Raw genomic sequence first — 24877 nt, forward strand, 5'->3', positions numbered from 1 at the left:
TTGCTGCCACATGGACTCAGACTTTCTAATGGCTATTCACAATCAGCCATCTGTAATCACCAATTGGTAAGGTGCCTGCAATATTTATTTTGAAATGTTGTATAACCTCACAGCATCTGGAAATACCCACAGTACATACTATGCAACCATAAACTACATAAATGCTGAGGAGGATTCAACAAACCCCTCTATGAAAATTATTTTTTGTTGAGACATGCAGAAGCAAGACCAGAATGGATTCATCCAAGTACAGGTGACACTGTATACATCCTTTTAAAATTTCCCTGTCATTGTGGACTTTCTTATTTTTTGAGAAATAATAAAGAAAACCTTGGTGACAACTTGGGCTAAAAGATGTTTAAAAGCCGTAGAATGTTCTTAAGAGAGATTTTGCATGATGATACAATGGAAAATGTCATTAGGCTGTTTTCCATTCTCATTTAAGTCTTTCTGGTTTGTTTATTTCTCTTTGGCTACATTTCAAATGGAATTCATTTGAGTACTTGTACTTGGTCAGGATTTAAGGCTGAGTCCATGTGTCTATGAAGACATTTTGAGAAAATCTGCTTGTTGTTATGCTGGGATAGAAAATCTCCTTCCCAACAGGTGACATTATGAAAGCAAATTCATTAATGTTTCTGAGTTGATGCCACTTGACAAATTTGGTATGATCACTGAAAAATGGCCAAATATTAAAGCAGCTGCACTTAGCATTATGTAAAATTTATGACATTTTTTCAGTATGTAAATGGAGAGTGAATAAATGTCAAAGCTTTTTAGATGGACACTTTCTAAAAAAACTTTGAATTTTCCCATATACTTTTGTTACAATATCTCAATCCTGTTCAAGGCCAGGCTCGACAGAGCCTTGAGCAACTTGATCTAGTGGAAGGTGTCCCTGTCCATTCAGGGGGGTTGGAACTAGACGATTTTCAAGGTCCCTTCCAGCCTTACCTATTCTATGATTCTATGATTCCTGTCATGTTATGTCTTCTAGCTCTTATCCAAGACAATATTTTACTCCCCAGTTTTTCACATTGCTTTGAGAGGTAGAAAATATTTTTGTTTTAAATTTATTTTTTACATTTATTTTTTTCACTTCAGTCAGCAACAAGTTGAAAAGTCTACTCTCCACAGCTTTCTCCTAGAGTAGATAGATTAAATAGGTGGAATCTGTATTCTCTTTCACCTTTTATGTCACTCAGTTTATTCTATAACTACAGACTAATTAAAGGAGTACCTCAATTTGCAAATTTTTGGTTTCTAAAGATTCTTTTGATCTTACTAGATGGAAAAAATTTATAATACACTTCTTCAATGTTTGTATAGTAAATCCTTTAAAGTGTATATACTTGGGTTAAAAATTATGTACTGAGAGATAGAAGGAGGATGTATATTTGAATTTAGAGGAGCATTAACCAAGCTTATAGTAATTGCTCTATAATCCTTACAGCTGAGTTGTCTGAGAGACCGCTAATATTTCCAATTTCTCAGCAGAATTTTTCTGCTATCTACCTTAAAGATTTAGTGAACTGGTAGTACAGTGGTGGAAAATAACCAAACCAAACCACTGAAAAAAGTCTCAAGTTCTTCCTGAAATGGTAGCTATATAGTTTTTCAGATAGGCGGCATGGAAATAAGCTTTTCTGGTTTTGGACAAGGTTTGGATTATAAAAAATTATGAGTGCACATGGATCTATTTCTTAATTTTTTATTTACTGAAGAATACGATGAAGGCAAAAGCTGTGAAAGTATTTATTATAAAACCAACACAAACACTTATGTCATACTTTTGTTGATGATGCTTTGTGGAAAAGTTTACTATATAATTCACAACAAAATCTGTCAACTAACTTATGATAGTTTTTATAAAGTAGAATTTTTCATACAAACAGGGATACATAAAAAAAGTAAATGTTTTTATAGTATCTATGATACTTTAGGTAGGCAAGTTAGTAGAAATGCCATGGCTCCTCAAACACAATTTAATATAATTAATTCTATAAATGACCATCTGATGACCATTTGATAAGTCACCTTAACTGTAGGTCAAAAGTTACATTGTCAGTAGTAAAAGACATATATCATTGCTTAAATAAATTGGAGTAAACAAATGAACTGAAAATTATCTGAAAGTCTGTCTTAATAAAACCTACATTGTTTTTATACATGTAAAAATAAAACAAAACAGAAAAATAAAATAAGATTAATATAATACAATGCAATGTGGTATGATATGATATAAAAACTTAGTGAATGCAATAAAAAACACTTGAGAAACAATCTCTTTCTCTCTATAAATGGGGCCTGAATTTTTCATAATAACTTCAGTCTTGCACTGCATCTGCTGCTAGCTGCATCAGCCTGTCTTACCAAGAGCACTGAGCAAAGTCCTTTTTTTCCTGAAACTGACACCTATACAAATAGATTATGTCTTCAGCTTTCTTCTCAGTAGCATCAGGAATCCTGTTATTTATAAAATCTTGGCAGATTTAATCATCTCCCTTAAACACAAATGTAATAAGGACATCTCATTTGTTTTAATCATATTCTTTCTTTTTTTAGTCTGTCTAGACTATTTTAGCAACCACAGAGCTGTGCTTTTCTTGTGATGGGTGGCATGCTTATATTTGCAGATGGTTATTTCAGGCTAAGTTTTTTTCTTATGATTAAATATTGATGGAAACTTACTTAGAAATACATTTTTAAATGAGAAGCCTAATAAACCCATTCTATGTACCTACTCAGAATTAAAATAGTAAAAAATAATAAATCTGCACATAAAATGGAAGGAATTATTTTTGCATATTTTACAAAGATAGAACAGTACATCTATGGAAAGATGATTACACTTCCTGTGTTGTAGCAATCACCCCTTAAAATATCAGCTGTTGTTTCTCTTTTATAAATTATTGTTTTCAATTCCTCATTTTTACCATATTTCCCCAAAATAAAATTTACATGGGAAAAAGCATGTGGAAGTTAGTTGTCCTTTAAATCCTCAATATTTGAGGAAAAAGCATAATTTTTAAAAATGCCACTGGTATTAATAACAGTACTTTCTACTTAACACCGCTGTATTTTGTTCTTCCAAGTCCTTCAGTATTTCAGGATTTCAGATCAAGGATATTAGAATATGAATTATTTCTGAATATTTCAAACTTTCCTTCTTCCTAAGCCAAGGATACAACAAAAGACATAGTTTCTGATATTTTGAAGGCATTTATGTTCAGTTCTCATCCTATTTAAGTGTAGGTGGGGAGGTTACAGAGGCAAAAAAACCAAAACAAAATAAGAGAAAAAAATCTTTGTACAGTTTTGTAGTGCTCTAGTAGTCAAGGAATAAATTAAATTGTAGTAGGTTCAGTACAATATATTTTTGAAGCTATTTTGTGTGATATTTAGAACTAAGCCATAATTTCCCAGACTGGTCTTAAACTGAGAAAACAGTATTTTCTCCATTTGGTGAGATCTGCCAGGTTCTGGATTCTTTAAAGAATAGGAATTGCCTGAAGTTTTTATGTGGGAGTTGTCTTTCCAAGTCAAGATGTGGGGGTGAGAAATTATATGCATCCAACATATGAATAGATTGACAGTGTCACAAATAATGTCTTCCCATCTTTTGTATGAAGCATTTTGGAGGAATTTTCTTCATATCCAGAGGCTGAGCTGTGCAGAAACACTTCTAAATGTTTATTCTTTGCAAAGAAATTGTTCTTCTGGAAGAAGTTACTTCAAATCTCTGCTTCAGCTATTGTAACTAGACTGTGCATTATTCATACTTTCATGTAGACTGATCTATCCCTTCATGCTCATGTCAAGCAGTCTGAATCTGTAAGTTACACACCTGAGGATTTATATGTCAGACAGCGACCAGCAAAAGGAGAACAAGATTTTTGACTCTCTCAGACATCTAAGTATATACCTTAATTTTGGTGTTAGTCACAGCATTTCACAGGTCTCTGCTCTACTGCTGCATCAAAGAAAGCAGGAACCAGTGCAGGTCTGCATAATTTGTTGCTGTGTGCATACATTAGAGCTCCTAATTCATTTTGGAATGGTAGTAAAGACCCCAGTTTTCAAAAGAACTTCAGCATTTCAGAATGAGTGGCTTGTCCAGAGGAGAGCATTTTTCAAATATTCAGTGACAGGAAAATGCATCAAATAGTAAGTTTTTAGATTACCAATATATAAAAAAACAGAGATGGCTGCAATTTTCCACTCTTTCTTAAATGCATTTCTTTACACTCACTTTTTATTATACCCTTTAGAGAAGCTGACAGACAGGAAAAGAAATAGCTCAATAAAAACTACTGGAAACATCTCAGGAAATGACTTTTGAGAAATATCTATGTGGTGAAATTTCATCCAGATACTTCTAACCATGACTAACATTTCAGTTGTGCAGGTACTTTTCTATTTCTATAAACTGATAGCACTCAAATTTTCCCTTGTGTAAATATTAAAGATAGGGATGAAAGTCACATAGTGATTAAAGTGAAAGAAATAGGAGAATAGAAACTATTTCCTCAAAAACCATTTCTTCTTAAGGGTCATAGCTCTTTCTGTAATGAAAAAGATAAAAATAGAAAAATGAACAGTAAAAAGCTTTAAACCAGTACCTTTTCTTTTTATTTTTATTTATTTATTTATTTATTTTAAATATCTAGCTAATTTAAAAAGCAAATTCTTATAGAAATTGAAGGTGGTTGAGCTTAATAGATTCAGTTTACAGAGCTGGTTCCTTTCTCCTCAGAATATTACTACTGATCTTCCACTTTGGCTTCTTATTCCACAACATCTGGTAAATTTTTCAAATAATCAGGAGTTGAATAACTTATCAGAACATCTGTAACTATCATGTAATCAGCTTCAGATAAAACATTGCAAGGACTGATAAAAATTATAAAAGGGTATTTTAAGTGACTCAAGGATGATGAGAGTGATGTTACTCAGCTACAGCTTATCCTTAGAATTTAAAACAATTCCAGTGGTGTTTTTTGGTTTTGGGGTTTTTTTTAGTGTTGGAGGTTTTTTTCTTTTTTTTTTTTTTTTTTTTTTTCCCCAAAGTGACTGATGATATATGCAATAATTGAAAAGCAATTCCTTCCTTACATGATAGTTCTCATCACCTACACAAATGAGATAAGTAGGGACTAGTGCTGCACAGCTAGCAAAACAGCTGTACACTTTTGAAAAGGGATAAGATGCTCCTTAGTAGGATTTGCTTTTTTCCCAGAAGGAATATAATAATACATAATCCCATTAGGAGAATAAGTAACAATACTAACAGCAGTCAAAGACCAGATGTTGTATGCAATGTGGTTGGGAAACTGAGACTTCCATGTTGAAAGACCCACGTGGTCCCTGCTGAATATGTTTTACTTTCAAAATAATAAGCTTTGTCAAATAATTGATATTTGTTGACAAGACCATGTGCATGCAGCCTCACATGTATTGAAAATCACATGGACTGAAAATATGAATTTGAGCTGCCAAAACTAATCACTTAAGTGAAATAACACAAGCAGCTTTTTTCTGCAGATTTAATATGCACTTATGCCTGCTTCTCTGGTCTTTTTATATTTCAGCTATCTGTAGCCAAGTTTCATTGGTGTGGATGAGAGCTTCCTGAGCAAATTTGGTGGAACACAGTTAAGGTTAATTGGAAGCAAACAATAATGTTGAACATTCTAAATCAAAATAAATCTAGGGGAACTAGATAGAATTAAAGAATATTTAGAATATTTAATGGTGAAATTCAGGTGCTATCAAAGAGATGTTTGTAACAACTATATTAAGAAGAAAAATCTTTAACCACTGCAAGTTGCTGAATAGCAAAACTTAAAGTGCATCTGATCAGATTCAGTTTGGGGGATACCATAAAAAGAAGATCAAAACCCCTCTCCCTTATATTTACATCCTTTCCTGTCCCAGTTAAGTCAATGAAAGCAGCAATGTGGTTTAAAGCAGAGTTACTTTCATAATGAATCCTTCTAATAATATCACCCATTAGACCAGAGGTTAGACATTATGACAGCAAGAGCTATGGAAAAATCTTTAAAGGATAGAAAATCTGAAGGATAAATTATTCATTGTAAATTATTTGTTCCTACCAGTTTTTACTGAACTCTTGTCAGATACTTTACAGCTCTACAGCATGATGTCAGAGACTGACTATAATCAATAGAATAAATTATTTAAACATAAGATTCATAGGGAGGATCCTTTATGCTCAGATTTGTCCAATCTCCTGTGATATGTGAAAGATAATATGAAATATATTTATCTTAAACATTCTGGATGCTAATGATTTCTATCGAGTTTTCTATAAATTGTATTTGGAGATTGTATTTTTTGGCTTAAAAGAAAATTGTAATCCACCTCATTAAAACTGAGTGTAAATGTTTTCCTTTTCTCCATTTTTTGTCCTGTCCCATACAGAGTGTAAAGAAAAAATAATGTATTGCATACTCAGTAATATTAAAATCCTTCTTTTACAGACTTCAAGAATACTGTTCAGCTGAAAGATCTAGTGCTGTTCCTTCTGAAGCACAATAAAAGGCAAAAATTCAGTTTAAAAAATTGCAGTTAAAATTCTACTACTACTCAGAGTAGTATTTCAGTTGTCACTTGATAAATAACAGCAGATTCACTGCAGATGAGACTTGTCTCCGTGTTTACAAGAGCTCACTCTTTTAGGTACAATATAGAGTAATAGTAAGAAAAAGAAAGGTTTCTGAGGCAAGTAAATTAGCCTGTCACTGAAAAGACCTAGAAGAAGAATACTAAAGCACTGTGACAAACTTTATACCATGTCACTCTTTTAAGGCTGAGAAGGAGGAAAATCTATAGGAAGGACTCAGCAGAATGGAAGAAGCAAAGTAGGCTCCAGTGAGAAATAATGTGAATGACTTGAACAGATTAAGCTAGACATGGGAAAAATTGGGGAATATACAAGACAGGTAAGACTATAAAAATATGACTTTTATGACACAAGAAGTCAGTACAAGAAAAGAAAAAGATATTTTGATCTTACATCTGAATATAAAATATTTTTCTGAGCTGTTGCTTTGCCAGTGGTTAACCAAAACCTGGAATATTCAGCCAGTAACAAATTCTAGAGCATTCCAGTGTACACAGACTGGATCCCATAGGCAAAGTTAATGGATGACATGAAATTATCAGGTGCTGTCCTGAACAATAACTGTTTGTTCAAATAACATACAGATATGTTAACATCAGGTTTTGTAAAGTTTGCATCAAAAAGTCCACATTACTGAGGTTCATTAATATTCAAATAATATTTTAAGAAAAGTGTCTTCAGTAAATTATTATTTCACATTCAATAATAATAAATAATAAATAATAATAAATAATAAAATATCTGAGTAGGTATTATTGCATTTGGGGATCAGATTTCTGCTAGAATAAAATCACAGCTTCACCAAGATTTACTAGTATTCCAGACTAAATTAAAATTTCACTTATATCTACCTGATGCAGAAAAAATAGTTACTACTGAGACTATAAAGACTGAGAAATATTGGTAAAAAGTTTCTTATCCTATTTTAGACTTTTCAAAAAATGGTAAGGAGGGAACAGATAAGACTTCTTGTGTACACATACAATACAGTTTAAAGATAAAAAATAGAATATGTGATACCCACAGTATTTGAACAAATTACTTTTAGCATGTTTCTTAAATTATCTAGCAGATAGCAAAAGAACTGCAGGCTTTGTGATCTCTCATTAACAATGATTACGTTACAGTTAACGTAAGTTTCAGTTAATTGCCATATCTCAGCACAGAACTGAAAAACAAATGGTCAGATATTGATTTAATTTTTTTTCATCAAAAGATAGGTGCCTAGTAAGAATTTGGCTTGAAAATTCCCATAGATTTAACTACAGAGTTAATATCAAATGTTGCCAAAGACTGTATAGAAAGGGTGTTGTAAAGGTAGGACCCTGAAACAGCTTTGCTACAGTGACTGCTATGAGCCAAGACACATTGTGAAGAGACAAGAATGTGCATTCAAATTTTCAAAAGTAGAGAATTAAAGATTAAGGTTTGCATTGTCCCAGAAAATGTCCCAAAAGTCTCCTTGCTTCATAAGGAGAGGATAGAGGTAGAAGAGCTATAAAGATGTCTTTGGATTATTTGTGTTTATTAAATGGCAGAAGCCTGAATTTAGTTTCTAAGGACCTATCTTATGGCTGTGATAGAAAAGGAGCTGAAATCAGACTCAAATACAATACTGTCTTTCATACTCTAAAAAATTATCAGTAGATCCATATTCAAATTTTTTTGAAGCTTTTCTTCATCAGTGTAATTTTCTGCATGGGATTATTGAAGTTTCGGTCATCTATATATAGAGTATACAGGCATCTGTATACTCTGTATACTGTTTACTGTCTGTATACAGACTGTCTGTATAAAGTTCCAGTCATCTACATATAGAGTATACAGACAGGTGCCTGTATACTCTATATATAGATGACTGGAACTTTAATAATCCCATGCAGAAAATTACATTGCAAGATTGTGGACATAACAAATTGTAACGTTTGTCAAGGACAGAGATTTCACATATCTTGTTGAATATCCTCAGCAGTGAGAATATCTCTTGTTTCTTGTCCACCTTTGTAATCTCAAACTTTGATATATACACATGATAGCGAGTGAAAAGTTAGACTAGACTTTCTAGATAGACTAGAAAGGCAATTCAGGTGTTTTGTGGTGAATGATAGCTTGTTACCTTGGGTTCCTGTCTCAGTACATGCTGTATAGGCTAAGGGATAAATCCAAGGCTCTGCAGGGATGTAGCAGTCTACTGTGTTGCCTGCTGATGTGCTTGGCTTTTAAAGATGCAATTCACTCAGGACTGATATATAAATCTAGCCAGGGTAAAAGAATCAGATGGATAAAACAAAAGCACAATTTACCAGTGATTTACTGCATCATTTTAGGAAAGTTACTGGCAGATGTAGAGTCAGCTATCAGGATTTCTTGGGTGTCAACACCAGCTTTATTTCCTGTAAGTCAGATGCACATCATGACCATCTGGAAAAAATCCCCAATACAGACATCTGAGAGGGATATTATGGAGTGAATGCAAGAGCAAATGTGATTTTAATTTGGTTCTGATTATGAAGTTCAAGTATTCTTAAATACCTCTCTCCATTATGCAAAACCAGAAAATTATTTTGATTAAATAATATGGTTGATAAATTGTAAAAAATAGCTATGAATGGGAAATACAGAAAAAAATATGGAGACATTTGCAAACATAAGTCATATGGACAGGAAAAATACAGATATCAATAATTTTCAAAACAAATTCCATGTTTTCTATTAAACCCTATATTTCTTAAACTGTGTAGTGTCATGGAATTTTTTGCGGTGTTTTGCATTCTTTCATTGCATTTATGCAACAACCCACTGAGATGGAATATCATCAGTTTTATTGCCAGTTTCTGAAGACAGAGGACAAAGATGAAATACCAAGTGACTTCCATAACGCCTCTTATCAAGTCTGTACCAGAGCTAGGATTACAACTTCAAAGCTCCTGACTTCTTGTTTGCTATATGGAAGCCTAGATCATGACAGGCCTCAAATCCAATTTCGAACTTATAAAATAATAGGGTACATATAATGGAGCAAAATTCTAGTCAAAATAATGTTACTGAAAGTTTCTTTGGAGGTTTCGGTAGAATAATATTGGCTGAAATAGTCCAACTATGAGTTGCTTATAGCAATTCCACAACTATAAGGATCAGATGCTACCTTAAAATAGCATGAAAAATCTGCCAAAAGAATCTTCTATCCTTTAGAATAATTTAAAAATAAATTTATATCAGCCTAGTTGTGTTTAATGTCATGTGTCTCAGAAAACAGGTTCGTACATAACAGAGAAGATTTGGAGTGATAGTTGTGTTGAGGGAGAAACATCTTACCATCCCATACATATCCTTATTTGACCTGGTTTTAAGGAATGGTTTTAAATTCTAAAGCATTAAAACAATCCACTGATTAAAATTTCAGAAAATGTTGTACTTAGAGCCTGTAAACTGCCTTGAGAACAGAGAAAACCGGTGAAGTCTATTAGGAAGGTTAGAAACACAAAAAAAAAAATGATAGAAGGAGACTGTCTCGCTTTCCAAGGCTCATTTAATCCTTGCTGTGATAAGAAGCTGAAGAGAAAGCAAAAACACAGAGGAAGCAGTGCTGACAAACGAGACCAAGCAGTGTTAGTGAGCACAAGATTAGCTTGAAATGTCATATGCCAGTGAATGCAGCTGATTGTTTTTACACAATACACACTGTCACTAAGTCACCAAGTGAAGAGAAAGACAGCAGTCCTGCACCTTTTACTGACACTATACCTAAAATTGAAGATTGAAACAATCCAGGCCACAAAAACTGTAGAAAGTCAGAAACGGATTAAAAATTATTAAGAAACCATCAGGAATGACTGATGAGAAAAGATTAAAAATATCTTGCTGTATAAATGATAATTCTCAGGAGATGAGATAGCTGGCTACAAATAGATCTGGTCAACACATTGGATGTGAAGGGAAATGTCACCAATTTTTCTTGACCTTTTCTTATAAAAAACATTCTGTGATTCTGTGGTTCTTACGCCCATTTGGATGGGACAAGGTACCACCAGTGTGAGGTAGTGCAGGGCAATAAGAAGCTGAAGCTTCTGTCCACCTGTACAGACCTCAGACCTCCTCCTTCTTCTCACTTCTTGGAGGTGGTCCTGCTCTTGAGACAGTGTGCAGATCTCCTCCTCATCCTTTCAAATATTTAAATAAATAAGCCAAAATAATATACTGAAAGTGTTTTATGGTAGTTGTGTGCATGGCACTATTTTTACTAGTTGTTTTGTTGGTTTTTTTATATAAAAGTGTGTACATTTTCTTCGCCATCCACAAAGAGAATTTCTCTCTTTGAGAAGTGACAATAGGAGATTAAGAGTGATCTGCTAAATAATTTTATTTTTTACTCCTTCGTTTTTTAGAAGATGTAGCACAGCAAGAATTGATGCATTTTGTCATTTATATGGCTCCGGCAAGTCTTGAAAGGACTGTTGTCTGTGTTACAGATATGATGTGTCAACCCCTTCTGAAAAACAGTTGAAAAGAATAATTAAAGTTAAACAGTAAAAAATAAAATAAAAATTAATATAAAGAGTAGGATATCTTGGTGGCCCAAAGCAGAATGACAATCTTTGTCTTCAATGAGGAGTTAAAAATTACATAATATTTTAATATGGCTTTAACCAAACATGTTATTAATTACTTTTTTCTTTACATGTGCGACCTGGATATTAAAGTTATATTTAATTTAATTTAATTTAAATTAAAATTAATTTTATTAAACTTAATTTAAAATATATAAAAATAAAGGATCTTCCAAAATAAAATATATATTATCTGATAGTTTTCTGTGCTCTCTCTTCCCCCTTTCTTTTCCTTCCCCTATGATATATTCAATATTCTTACTTCCAAAAGGTATGTAAAATTTTATATGGCTGATTTTAGCTGAGATAAAATAATTTTTAATGACTACTGATTAAAGGAATTAACATGAATATTGAATTTTCTCTGTAAAATTTTACTACCAATGTAAGATAAATCTGTGCTGCAGGACATTTCACCCACAAGAAGGACATTTCCAAAGTTTAAACACCTTGAATTTGTATGTAACACTACAAAAGTATGGAGAGCACCATGTGTTTTTAGATCAGAGAATGACCATGTGTTATAATGCTGCATTTTGTCTAAGGACTAATACATTGATATTTTTATATTTACCAAAATACTGATGTTCTTCTTGACTCCCAGACATCCTAGCAATTAATTTTTCACAAGCTCTTCTTTTTACTGTAGATTTCACTGTGGAGACAGACTTCATTGTCCAGCCATGATTCTGTTTATGCCTTTCTCTGTCTTTCTTGGAAGTATTTGTAATTATAAAATCCGTACTATACATCTTAATGTGCTAACATTATTTTTGTAAATATACAATACATATATTTGTAAATACACACCATTTAGCATTTAATGGTGCTTAGAAAAAGCTGCCGATGACAGGAATTTTTGTGTTTAGAAATATTTCTCCGCAGAATCTCTTTTGTTATCACCTAGATCTAATAGAGATTGTTGATTATTTCCTGTCTCAGACCCAGACATCATTTCAAATTTAATTTGTATTTTCTGGGGGGAAAAGAGGGTTTTTTTCATTTTTCCTAGCATTTTCTTTGTAGAAATAATAAATACATAGAAGTGTGATCTTACATCTTCTATATAGCTAAAAGATCCTAATTTATTTTGAAAGCATTTGCTTTCTTTAAAGATTTTCATTTTCCTGGTTTCAGTTTTTCCTCAGTAGGCCTTAATTCTTCCTAAAAGTGCTGCGAATAATATTTACTTCATTCAAAAACATAATGCAAATCTTTCCTATCCTCTTTTTAAGAGACTTATCTGAAATTTTAAATATTGTTACAGGTTGACCTCATTCAGCAAAGCAAAATGCATAAAGACAATTTCAGAGACAAACTTTCAGTATTCAGTAGAAATTTTGCTGAGCTGATGAGTTCCAGTCAGTTTTTCAGATGAGAAACAGTTGTGACTAGGAAGATGCTGAAGTGAACTCAAAATCCCTCTAACCATCTTAGGTTCTCAAGCCTCTGCCTATCCCAAATTGTTTTTGAAGTCTGACCAAAAAACAATCCCTTCAAAGACAAATTTTACATTTGCTGTGAAGTCATTTCTAAAATGCATAAGGAGCATTGAGAGCAGAGGCCCAATGAGGATCCCTTCTTCCCCCACTGCCTGAAGAAAGGCCTGGGAGTTACTGGGATGTACTACTGGACAACTTCTTCCTTTTCTTTGCTTCAGGTCTTGTGCTCCCAATGTGCATTGAGCCACAGCCCAGCTCTAAAAGGGGTTGATGGCTTCAGTAGTCTGGAGTTAACCAAAGAGCCCTCAGAGGAACACCTATGAAATGGGAGGTGTGGGTTTGGACATTTTATGGACTGAAGATGAGTTTCAAAGCCACAAAGCAATTTTTTTTCATGCTGGTGCTTAACTGAACTTTGTAAGAAAATGCTGGAAAAGTGAAGTAAGTCAGGGTTTAAAACCTGCCACCCTCTTCAGCACTTCAGCACTGAGTTTGTTTGGGCTTAACCTTTGTGTGTGTGCTGGACAATAGGAATCTCATTTTAGTCACTGACATTTTCATTCTTCTTATGTATGTTACAAAGTTTAAAGCAGGTTTGCAAACTTTCTCAGCCCAGATGTCTTATGTACTATTGGAAACAACCTAATTTAAAACTTTTATGTTCAAATATATCAAATCTTAAACTAGATAGTTCTGAGTAGAATAATTAAATCAGCTATAACATAAAACAATGCTGTTTGTAATGACATGCATTGCATAAATAAATATAATTAAAGGTATTGAACAGCTAGATGCTGTTCATAAAGCATTCTTAAAATATATGTTTGTCATATAGAGGATTTTTATTACCAGAGTTATTATTACTGCAGTAATAGGAAATTAGCAAGATACCTTATTGAAAGCTGCAAGGAAATGAGATTATTTTAGATATATTGTTTTCACTATTTGATTTTTTTCTGTGGTTGTATGAGTTACAATGTTTGTGATTTTACTGATAGATCAAAGAAGATAGGCATAATTCAGTATTCACAGATGCAAATTGTAACTGAGGTGTAAAACTTACCATAAGTTCTTTCTTATTGTAATGAAGATCCCATTTATCTTTGATTTTTATGATACATTCACAATGATATTGTACCTCAACAGGAAAGGCAATCAAATCCCAATTATTCACATGATAATAATACACTCACCCTTTGAATACCTGCAGCAGGTCTTCCTGACTGTAAATTTGAATATGAGAGAACTCACCAGAAGACTGCTTTTCTTTGTGTTACAAAAAAATTGTAAATTTGCATGGCAATGAACTAGAAGAGAACATCCAGCGTCCTATTCAAAGCCTATTTAAATTAGTGATAGCAAAAACTGGGGAAAAAAAAAAAAAAAAAAAAAGAAAAAAGATAATTTTTATGACATAAAAAAGGAATAGTTCATTAAATCCCTTTTTAAATGCCTACACAATAGAGGAAATAAAAAGTGTAGTACTCTTGTGTTTTGAAAAAAAATGTGATAGTTTTAATTAAAGTGTGTAATCTTAATGCAAATCCTGTCTGGCAGAGGTTTTCTGTAGATTTTGTCCCCTTGTTATTTTTGTGATTAGTGTGTCAGCTGTTCCCAAATGTACTAGTTGATGTCACATTGTGTTAGAAGCATATAAAAATATACTGAGAGACAGGTCGTGGTCAAAATAATGCAAGTCTGAAGTCGAAGTGAAAGTAGAGAAACAAAAAAGTGACTCACTAAGAATTATACAGCAGGCTAGTGGAAGAGACAAGTCTACCAGCTAAGTCTACTGCTTTCTAGACCAGTGCTTGTGAGACACTACCCCTGTGAGTTTAGTAAAATCACTTCAGCAGAAAAATGTACAGAGATGATATTAAGAAGACAAGAACTATATAAAGACAGACAAAGCTTTATATTTTTTTTTCTGCAGCTTCACAAAATGATCACAATATTGTAAATGTTAAGTTTTCCCAACAGAAGTGGCATTTCTGCTCGAAGTGTTATGCATCTTGGCACCACAGGGGAGACCAATAGTTCCCTGTTCATCAGCTCCTCAAGTGCTTTAACTTTTATCTTTATGCCTAGTTACTCTGCTATGTTACCACTTCAGGTTGGACCACTATGGCTGTTTATGATAACACAGATGTCTTTTTGACTTGTGTAAATACTGGTATATATAAAATGGGCTTATATTGTTGGTTCTCATGTAGTATCAGCAGTCTATGACAACATGGAGCTCAGTGTGCATCATATTTATATTTTTAAGTGGTTTGTTTTCAAACTGTTATGGTACCAAGAGTATTATTATGACTGCTGACAATATTCTGGTTAACATGACTTCGACACACATGATCTGTACAACAATCTAGAAATATAAGTATTGAGTCTGTCATATGATAAAGGTCAGAGGCTTCAGGTTTTCTGTGACTAAATTTCTGCACGCATACAGTAGTTTGTGTTTCCGTGATATATTTAAAATGGATAATCTTGCAAAAAACTGTTTTTTCTTGTTTTATACAGTGTTTTCTCTAAATGTTGTAGTAGTTAGCTGTCACATTCAGCTGTTAAGCAAGTGGAAGCTCTTTGCCAAGCTCCACTGCATGCCTTCTTTTAACAAAGCAGACCATTTGTTAGGACTTGGGAGGACTTCCCACAAGTCTCCATTGTGGGTTCTTACCTGAAGGGTGGGGCTGGATCCTACATGATGGAGAAAGTCAAAGTGCTGATGGCTGTGGCTGGGGCTGTTTTGTTCATCAGGAATTGTGTGAAGTTCAGTAACAGTGGTTTCCATTTTTGTCAGTCTAACTTTACATATGTTGCTATTTATTTAAAATATGAAACTTCAAGTTAGTGACAAGATTAAGGTGTCCAGAATAGAGGTCATTATTCCTTTTTATCTCAAGAAATGAACTGAGCTTTAACTGTGAGTAGTATTCTTTTCTTTCCTGAGCTGTTACTGCAATATGATCAAAAGGATGAACAGGTTAAAAAATAGTAACATCATTCTTAGCTGTACGAGATGGCCTATATTTGACTGCTGTCTAAATGACCTCTTTCTTACAAAATAAGTTTTCATTATTAGATGTCTGCATATTTTTGACATTTCTGTTCTCTAATATAGCAAAAGAAAAGCCAGCAGCCTCATGGGACAATTTCTTTCATTTCAGCTCCATCTAAGAAAAATATATAAGTAGAGAGACCTGCTGGCAGGTGAAATTTACATACATATTAGCAAAATGAGGTGCACTTCAGAAGTGGGAAGATAGATGAACACAAAAAGCGGGTTTTTTCTTTTTCCAAACCTTTCTCTGGAATATTGTAAATATTTCCACTTACAATATTCCAGGATGGATTTAGACTTTTGACCTCTGATGAAAGAGGACAGCAGCAAGAAATTCTGTGTTCCTACAATTATGGAAGATTGTTTTCATTCTTTTTAATTCTAGGAACACAAGCCACTTCTGCTTCCCCTGTCTTTTTTCTTTTTTTCTATTAAACTAATAGGGAAAATTGCTCTGATAGAAACATATTGATTGGAACAAAAAACTGTATGTTACCTGCCTTGCACTCCTCACAATGGTCGATGATATTTAACTCCTGAGAAATGTGCTATGGCTGACACCAAACAGGAGCAGAATTGTCTCTCATTGTTAGAGTTTGTTCCGTATGTGGCCTTGAATGTTCATTTCTTTGGCATAAAATAATAATTCTTTCTCTTGCTTTGCAGTTTCTAGACGGCTAGGTACTTAAAAAGTCAATACTGAATTTCTAAGCAGAAATCCACATATGATTACAGTACAGCTCCACTATTACAGCATTGTATTAAGAGATGTCTCAGGATATTTTATATCTATAAAAGAAAAAGTTTTGACACCAGCAGTATATTAAAATGTGCTGCCTTGGTTTTCTTGATAATAATTTTAATAAAGTATAACTGTGCTGAGTCACCCTAATTGACAAATGAAAAGTGAATTATTGCTGGAAAAATCATCCAAAATCAGGGGTAACTATATGCTTGGAAACAAAATTCTCTCTGTTCTTTATTTAAGGATTAAAGCCAAGTGATCCAACCATGACCGGCAAAACACAGACCAGCAATGTCACCAATAAGAACGACCCAAAGTCCATCAACTCCAGAGTCTTCATCGGCAATCTTAACACAGCCATTGTCAAAAAAGGCGACATTGAAGCAATCTTTGCAAAGTATGGGAAGATAGTTGGCTGTTCAGTGCACAAAGGTTATGCATTTGTACAGTACATGAGCGAGAGGCACGCAAGGGCTGCAGTGGCAGGAGAGAACGCCCGGATCATCGCAGGGCAGCCGCTAGGTAAGGGCCAGTTCATATCACTGAAATATTGTTTTATCTTCCTTTTGCATTAGAAATATCATCTACTCCTAGTGCCTCGGGGACTGCAAGTTTGTTTTGCTGTTATAGCATTTAAGCATATTTATAGCATGTTGAATCTGGCAGAATTTTCAAAGTACTACATATTACAAAATGTTTAGTTCATTAAACAGGTAACTTCCCACCGCTTTGTGCTTTTCTGCATAATCCCTTTGCAGTGAACATAGTTACATGAGGCAAGTATAAGAATTTTCCTTGTAAGAATAGATTCTACTTAGTAAATTTAATGTTATATAACTCATCTAGTAGATGTTGTTACTTGCATTTCATGAGTTTAAAATAATAATCATCCCTGTGGTGTGTCAGGTTTTATACCGAAGAAACAGAATGAGTTTTGTTAGTACTTGAAATGGTGCCAAATCAAATTGCAAAGCTATTGCAAACAGGTTGACGTTATTCCCACATAATATTGTCTGGTTGTTTCTTACTGCAAAGTTTACTTCTGGAAGCTATTTACTTTTAAATACAGAGGCTAATATTGATAAAATCATCTGGAGGACTGTACTAACTCTATCTTTCATATATATATGAAAATCATCCCTATATATATAGGGATGATGGATAATACAGCAAGTTGTTTGGTAGGAGCCGGAGATCTTTCATTAGAACTTGAACTATGTTCCTCCCAAGCCAATCTGCTTAAAGGTTATGTCAGGAAAAGGTGAATCTTGGTGCTTTGGCTTTAATGAGTCGTAAATAATGGACATCCTTTTTCAATTTCTCAGGCTATGGAAATATGTTTTTTTCTGACTAGTTCTAGAAATTATTTATGTTAAAAGGGTTCTTGTTTCATCATAGTTGCTCAACAGTGATTTTAAGTTGTATAAGCCCTGAATTTTGGACTCAAAGGAAAGACATTAACAAATCCAATTACATTTTATGGGAGATTACAATTTTTACAAAAAGTTATACATATGTGAGTGAAATAAAAGAACCCAAGTGATGAAACAAGGCAGCAAAGTCAGTCTGAGGGATGGCATTATTAGAAGATGTTTCCTGGAGCAGTGATCTCCGAGCAATAGGCCATGTAATGCCATCAGTGCATTATTTACAGCTCCTTGCACACTGGTCTGACCAGATTTTTTAAACTGTGTTTTCCTAAGGCAATAGATCTGTTATTACTATGACTGCTGTTCTTAGTCTCTTTTAGTACTTCTTGTGGCATCTATAATATGCCAAGTGCTTTGTACAAGGAGATGCCCTTGCTCTAATCAGTGTATTTTGTGCTTTTTATAGAAGGTAAGAGAAGTCATTGTAAAATAAATTACAGGAACAATAATTACTTGAACTATTCAGAATTTTTAATAAAAACAGAAAGTCTATTCAATATTAAGTTTCAGAGGTATAATCTTAAAATACTTTGATTATTCTGCAAAGTCTTGTGATGGTGTACATCATGTGTCAATTCCTGATGTATAAAGGAATATAAAGCATAAGCAAAGTGAAATTTTCATTTTTGCTCTTCCAAATCTCATTTACTCTTTCTGTGTACAAAATACAGTGTTGTATGACAAAGAAAATGACTCTGTAAAACTGGTACTTCACATTAGAAAAACTGCTTCTGTGAATTCTTTTTATTAGCAGTCGACGTTAACAATTGTTTCAAAATAATGAGAAGCTGATAGATGAAATTTGCTTGGCATTATGACCCAGAAGAATAACTTATGCAAAAATTGTTCATTTGAATGGAAGAAAGCAAGACAAACTCATTACCAGGAAACTACTCAATGAAAAAAGACTTTGTTCTCTGTCCTGAGAATTTTGCATTCTAAAACAGTCAAGGTATGGAAGTGGCACAGGAAAAGCCTTTTATAGATGTATGAGTAAACTTGATTAGCATAGCTGAATTTTCTTTTAAATGAAATTAGAAAATGTTAGTGATATAATGAGAGATGGATGGCAGTAATTTTTGGACAGCTGTTTAAACAAAGGAGTATTTGAAAAAGATTATCCCATAGTATATTCCTGAGAGTAAAATACAGTCCAGTACTCAGGGGCACAAAAAAGAAGGAATAATTTCTTTTAGACTGCATTATTAATCTACATTAGATCTTTCATTGTTTTGGCAAACAATTTCTGTTAGCTCTTGTTTTCTATAGAGTTCTGCCATTCAAAATCATTATGTCCTCTACAGTATCTTTACCTTTGTGTTGGAACCTCTGTACCTATGTATAACTGAAATTGAAAACTGAACCTGTAAATTCCTATTGTTTTATATTCCCATATATAATGGTGCACAATTCCATGAAATACTGCTACAATTCCCATGCAACTGTAGGTGGTTGTATCACATTAATGTGCACTAGCATCCATCTACATTTTTCTTCTGAGGTGGAATCCTGACATGTTGGGCTCCACAAGAACATAAAAAGGCAGTTTAATGAATTCCTCAGAAGTACAGATCTAAACCACTGCTGGTGCACTCAGTCTTGCCAGCTTCCTGTGGGTCATTATAACTGGCCTACTGATTTCCTTGGACAACTCTGTATCTCCTACCAATGTGCTTAGTGGCCAGTGATGTATAATGGCTCTGTCATGGGTATGGTAAGTTCACTGAAGTGGATTTCATGAGTTGGGTGGTTATTTCCAAGTTTCTGCTCAATGAAGTGTAACATATTCTGAAAAGCTGTGGGGAAGAGATTTTAAAGGAACACACACACAAAACATACATAAGAAATTTATTGGTATTATTGTGAATTTCAGCGTAGTTTCTTGAAGTCACATATCTTCATGAAAATTGCATGTTTCATGGCCCACAGGAAGGCAGGGACCAGTCGGTACTGGACATAGAAGTCTGTTTCACAATGATCATTTTGTGATTGCTTCAGGCTGCTGCCAAAAAATATTCAGGTTCAGGAACATGCAGGTCAAAACTGCATGTTCCCAATTAGGGAAATACATCCACATAATCCTTTCTGTTGTATTATCTCAAAAGGTTTTCATCCACTAAAACACACCACAAGTTAGAAAACGAGCCCATATTTGTGTCCTTGCCAGTTAGGGTAAAAAGATAAGGTGAAGAACGTTGCAGTGGAAATATCAAATCTATCCATGAGCTTTACCAGGGATGATTTCAGCCTTCTGTGGTGAGAGAAGAGCCGCTTCCTTCAAAGCAAATATTGCAGATCTCTCATTGTAGCTGAGGAGTGAGTTACAGCAAGAATTAAAATTTTTGGGTACATGGTAAATAATAGAATTCTTCAACTGATAATTTTTAAAGTTCCAAAATTTTATACTACACATGCCTGTTTACGTCATTTATTTGGCAAATATATGTAACAATTTTAAATTTTAAATTAAATTTTAATTTAAAAAATCTGGTAGAACTATTAGGGCAATTTCTACATCATAATGTTCCTTCACTTTTCTTTGTTTATAGTTCTTTGTCTTATATATTATAACTACATGACCTCTTTTTTTTTTTTTTTTCTTCTTTCGCATACATTTTTAAACCAGCATAATTGCTTTAACCTCAGAATATTTTTTATTTTTTTGCACCCGAGTAAGAGCTGAGTCACTTCACAGGTACCTTGAGAAAGTAAGTTAAATGCTGCCCAGCTAGTACTTTTGGTTTCTTCTGTTGCTTTCTATAAGACACCATGAAATTTCATTCTTGGATGCTGAGAAAAAGACTACAGTACCAAGAGTATGAAAGACACTGTAGTTTTTCAGTTGATGCCCTCTTTATCTAATAAATTAGTTCCACTGTAGCTTCAGTCATTTTTGTTGCTGTAAGTATTATTCACGTATGTCTTCCTCCAGGTCTTAAATTAGATGCAGTCTCTGAGTACCAAGTGAGTGCATACTGACATGTAGCCTCAGGTAAGATGGTGGTTGCAGATAATTATTTTGGGTGACATATTCTATTGCACATCCTTTTGAGAAGCACAGAACCCCTGCAGGGGTTTTCTAAATGATGACTACCCAGTAGAAAACATCCAAGGAGAAGAGCAGGTAATAAAGAGAGCCTTTAGAGAGATTCAGCATATACCTTTACTGTAAATTGAATTGATGTGACAATAGCACCAGTTTTTCTGTTGTTTCACTTTCCTCTACTTGAAAAAGAACTTCTCTGTGTTATATTTGTAATATCTACCAAAGCCAAGAGCCAAAATTTCCTATCTGCAGAACTAGGACTTTCCAGAATGAAACCATTTTTCACCTCAATCTGAAAACCAGAAAACATGAATTATATCATACTTGTTTGTATGTAAATAGAACACTTACACTGCTTTAGTGAACTCATTTTTGAAAAAAATGCACTTTTGGATTGAAAAATTACATAGGTAGCTACACTTTCTTTAAACCAGTGGTACATTAAGAAGGGAATTCAAAACTAAATTATTGATTGTTCAGCTTTAACTTCACTATCAGCAGTCAATCCCATGTATGTAAAACAATCCTAGATGACATTCATTTATACAAGTGTAAATCATGATTTATTGAAGAAATCCTGTTACCTTTACCCATCCACCTCCATCTATCAAAATAGCAAGAACTGCCTGTGCAGGAAACAGGTAAGCAGTGATGTCTTTTAAAGTGTATAGTGGACAAGCAATTGGAAAGATCTCTTATTTTGCTCCTGGCAAGTCTGTAAAGAGTGGAGTTTTAATGTGGGTCAAAACATTCTAGCCAAGGAGAAATCCCAGAGAGTCTATCAATATAATGGGAATGTGTTGGTATTTTAATATATTTTTTTAAGATATCAAAATGTCTAATATTGCATACCTCTAGTAATTAATTATATTAATTATTTTAAATTATATTAATTATTTTAAATTATATTAATTATTTTAAATTATATTAATTATATTTCAAATCCTATACTTTATATATCATAGATTGATATAATGGCCAGAAAGAGCCACTTCACAGAAAATTCTCTGCCCTGTCAAAGCTTTTTGCAGCCTGTGAGGTGCCATGGGTGTTGGCTTCTTGTGAGGATGACTTTTAAATTTGCTGAACAGTAACTGCTGAATACTTCCTCAAATGAGATTAATTATGATTGTAAAGTAGCTGACAATGTCAGGGCTAGGTTTTGAGAAAGTTTATTTGATCCAATATTTCCTATGTCAAACAAAGTAATAATAAATAACACTTTTAAATGTCGAGTAGTCTTTATACAAAAACAAAGAAACAGTACCATGGTGGAAGTAATGCCTTTGATGTCTCAGAAACCTGGAGCGAGAATAAGGTTATCAACTTAAATCTCTGCTGTCTTTATTAGTCTTTCCCCCTGAATCCCATCTTAGTCAATGTCATCATCATCCAGCCCTCAGGCATGAACAGAATATTACAGAACTTCTGAAAAAATATTAATTAACCTTCCACAGCTTAGTTCAGAGGTTCTAAATTTTACCCACTATGACTCTTTAATCCTATTTTCAACTGTTCCTATGTTTGGGGACTGGTGTAATCCAGATTCACCCTATTCCTTCACACAGGGACATGTCTAAATCTATCACACAGGTCTCCACCTTCTTAATGCCTCACCATGCCCTCATGGTCTTAGTTCAGCAAGTGTAACAGAAAGTATTCGTGTCCAGTTTCAATGGAAGGGACCTTGGGCATAACCACTGAATCATTGCTCATGGGGGTCTTTTGATAATGGATCTCCATTCCCTTTGCAGACTTTGGTATCTCCCGGTAGTTATTGTCATTGTGGTTACAGACTACAACCACAACAGTAAAAAACAGTTAAAGCAGTATAACACAGATGCCTTTCCTAATACTCTTACCCCAAAACATTATTAACTCTTGTTGTCCACAGTCCTGTTTGTTGTGTTTGTTGTTTTTAATCAATATTTTCTCATGCTGAAAAATGCATGAAGACCATTCAGACTGTCCATGCCTATAAAGCAACTCATATAAAGGAAGAGAATGATATTTTTAGCAATCATCCCTCTATCAGCTATTCAGGGCAGGACACCGTTGCACAACTGATGTATGTTTGTTCCAGAAGAGCAAGCAAAGTGATTCATCCTGTAACAAAAATACATATTTTAATGGAATGAACAATTTCATTAGATTGAGAATATATAGACTAAGAATCATAGAATTATTTTAAGACCTGTATCTTGCAAATGTTCTATTTCTCTGTTAGTGGGACTTGGTCACTCTATTTCATTATGGATACTGAAACTATAATTTAGATCTGAATTTCAGAATTAAAATCGTTTCATGTTCAGAAAAGTACCAAGTACATAGTAGGAAAACAATTCAACTATGAGGTGAACTTGTGAGAGCTGAGCTTTACTTTTTTATTGCTTGGGGCAACCTTTAATGAAATTCTTCATATATTCCTAAACGATGATAAACTACAAGTTACAAAATTGTACCTGGCTCAGGGTTTTGTGCTCTGAGCAGCCTGATATCAGCTCATGCAAATGTTAAGTATTTCATCTGTCATTATGCAAAGAATAATAATCTGATTGCTTTCTATCAGCAAGTGCTATTGCAAAAAAATTTTCCTCAAAGACTGTATACAGATGCATATAGGATTCACTTAGTCTTCTTCATCTCAGCTCATCTTTAACAGACAAGATGGTATTATGGGATCTTTCTATTATCTTCTCTGCTGCTTGACATTTCTGTATATAGCTTTGGGTGTCATCTCTAGCGCTCATAAAGTACTAGTTTTGTCATTATTTCATCCTTGTGTTTCTTAACATGCTGCACTTCAAACCCCTCAATCTGTTTGCAACAAATATTTATTAGTCTGATAAATCTATTTTTAGTTTTTGTTTTTTCAGAACCTTTAGACATTACCTTGAAGTACCCAGTACTTCGTGCATAGCTTGATATGATTATTTTTTTAGCATAAGATATCCAGTACTTCCTTCTTGATTTGAACAGAACTATGTTTTATTTCTGTGTCATAAGAAGTTACAAAAATACTTTTCCATTGTGGCAGGCCAACTCCTGTACCTTTTCTTAAATACACTTGCTTTGATTAGTGACTGCTGTCATCACTAAGATTTGTACAGCTATTCTATAATGGTTCATTTTGAACTGTCACAATATCATGTAGTGATAAAGCCACTGTCAGGATAGGTTCTTTCATAACATTTGGCTGAGTGTCTCATGTGGGATGAACTGTATGAAAAAGAAGATTTCTCTCTAGGATGCTCAGTAATTTTTGGTTTTGTTCTTCTAGTAGATCTCATGTTTGCAACAGCTTCACTTCATTTTATCTAGCTTGATTCAATTTGATATGCTAACTTTCATTCATTTGGCTTCTTTCACTTCGAACAGAATCTCATCTGAAATGTTTCCTTCTTGATTATCTGACAATACATTCTAACTGCTGGAGTTGATACTGCTAATATCATGTCACCTGGTTTATATATGTGCCTGCCACATCTCCATGTCTTCTCATTCGTTTGTTGAAACATTTCCTTACTGACCTTAGTCCAAAAACCATATGGATACATTCATTCATATCTCTTCCTTCATATTTCCTTCCCTGGAGACACTTGGATGCATTCCTATGTGAACCTGGTCTGGCAAGGTGCAGATTATTTTACGAATAAACCCTTCCAAACCCTAATTTTCTATGATTCTATGATTCCAGGGTGTATGGAAAATGCACAGGTGAGATGATTTCTCATTGAAATCTGGCTTGCCAATACTTATCCTTCTAATCTGCAGTTGGAAGTATGCGGTGGTCTTTTGCCAGGTATTCATCACTGTATGGGTGACAGGACAGAATAATGCTGGTTTATTATATTGCAGAATCCAGAAAAATCCCAGTCCTGCTATTTGTCTTTTGGA

General features: G+C 33.9%; 1 protein-coding gene across 4 annotated transcripts in view; it reads left to right on the forward strand.

Annotated features, from left to right (window-relative positions):
* RALYL (RALY RNA binding protein like) overlaps positions 1-24877 on the forward strand; it is a 389580-nt gene that overhangs the window by 171932 nt on the left and 192771 nt on the right. For all 4 annotated transcript variants that reach the window (XM_071737864.1, XM_071737862.1, XM_071737860.1 and 1 more), the window contains exon 2: positions 16748-17026. In XM_071737864.1, coding sequence (XP_071593965.1) covers positions 16771-17026 — 256 coding nt within the window. In that variant the 5' untranslated portion in view covers positions 16748-16770. The remainder of the gene's footprint in view (positions 1-16747; positions 17027-24877) is intronic.

The sequence above is a fragment of the Heliangelus exortis genome, chromosome 2 (genome assembly GCF_036169615.1).
Source record: "Heliangelus exortis chromosome 2, bHelExo1.hap1, whole genome shotgun sequence".
NCBI lineage: Eukaryota > Metazoa > Chordata > Aves > Apodiformes > Trochilidae > Heliangelus > Heliangelus exortis.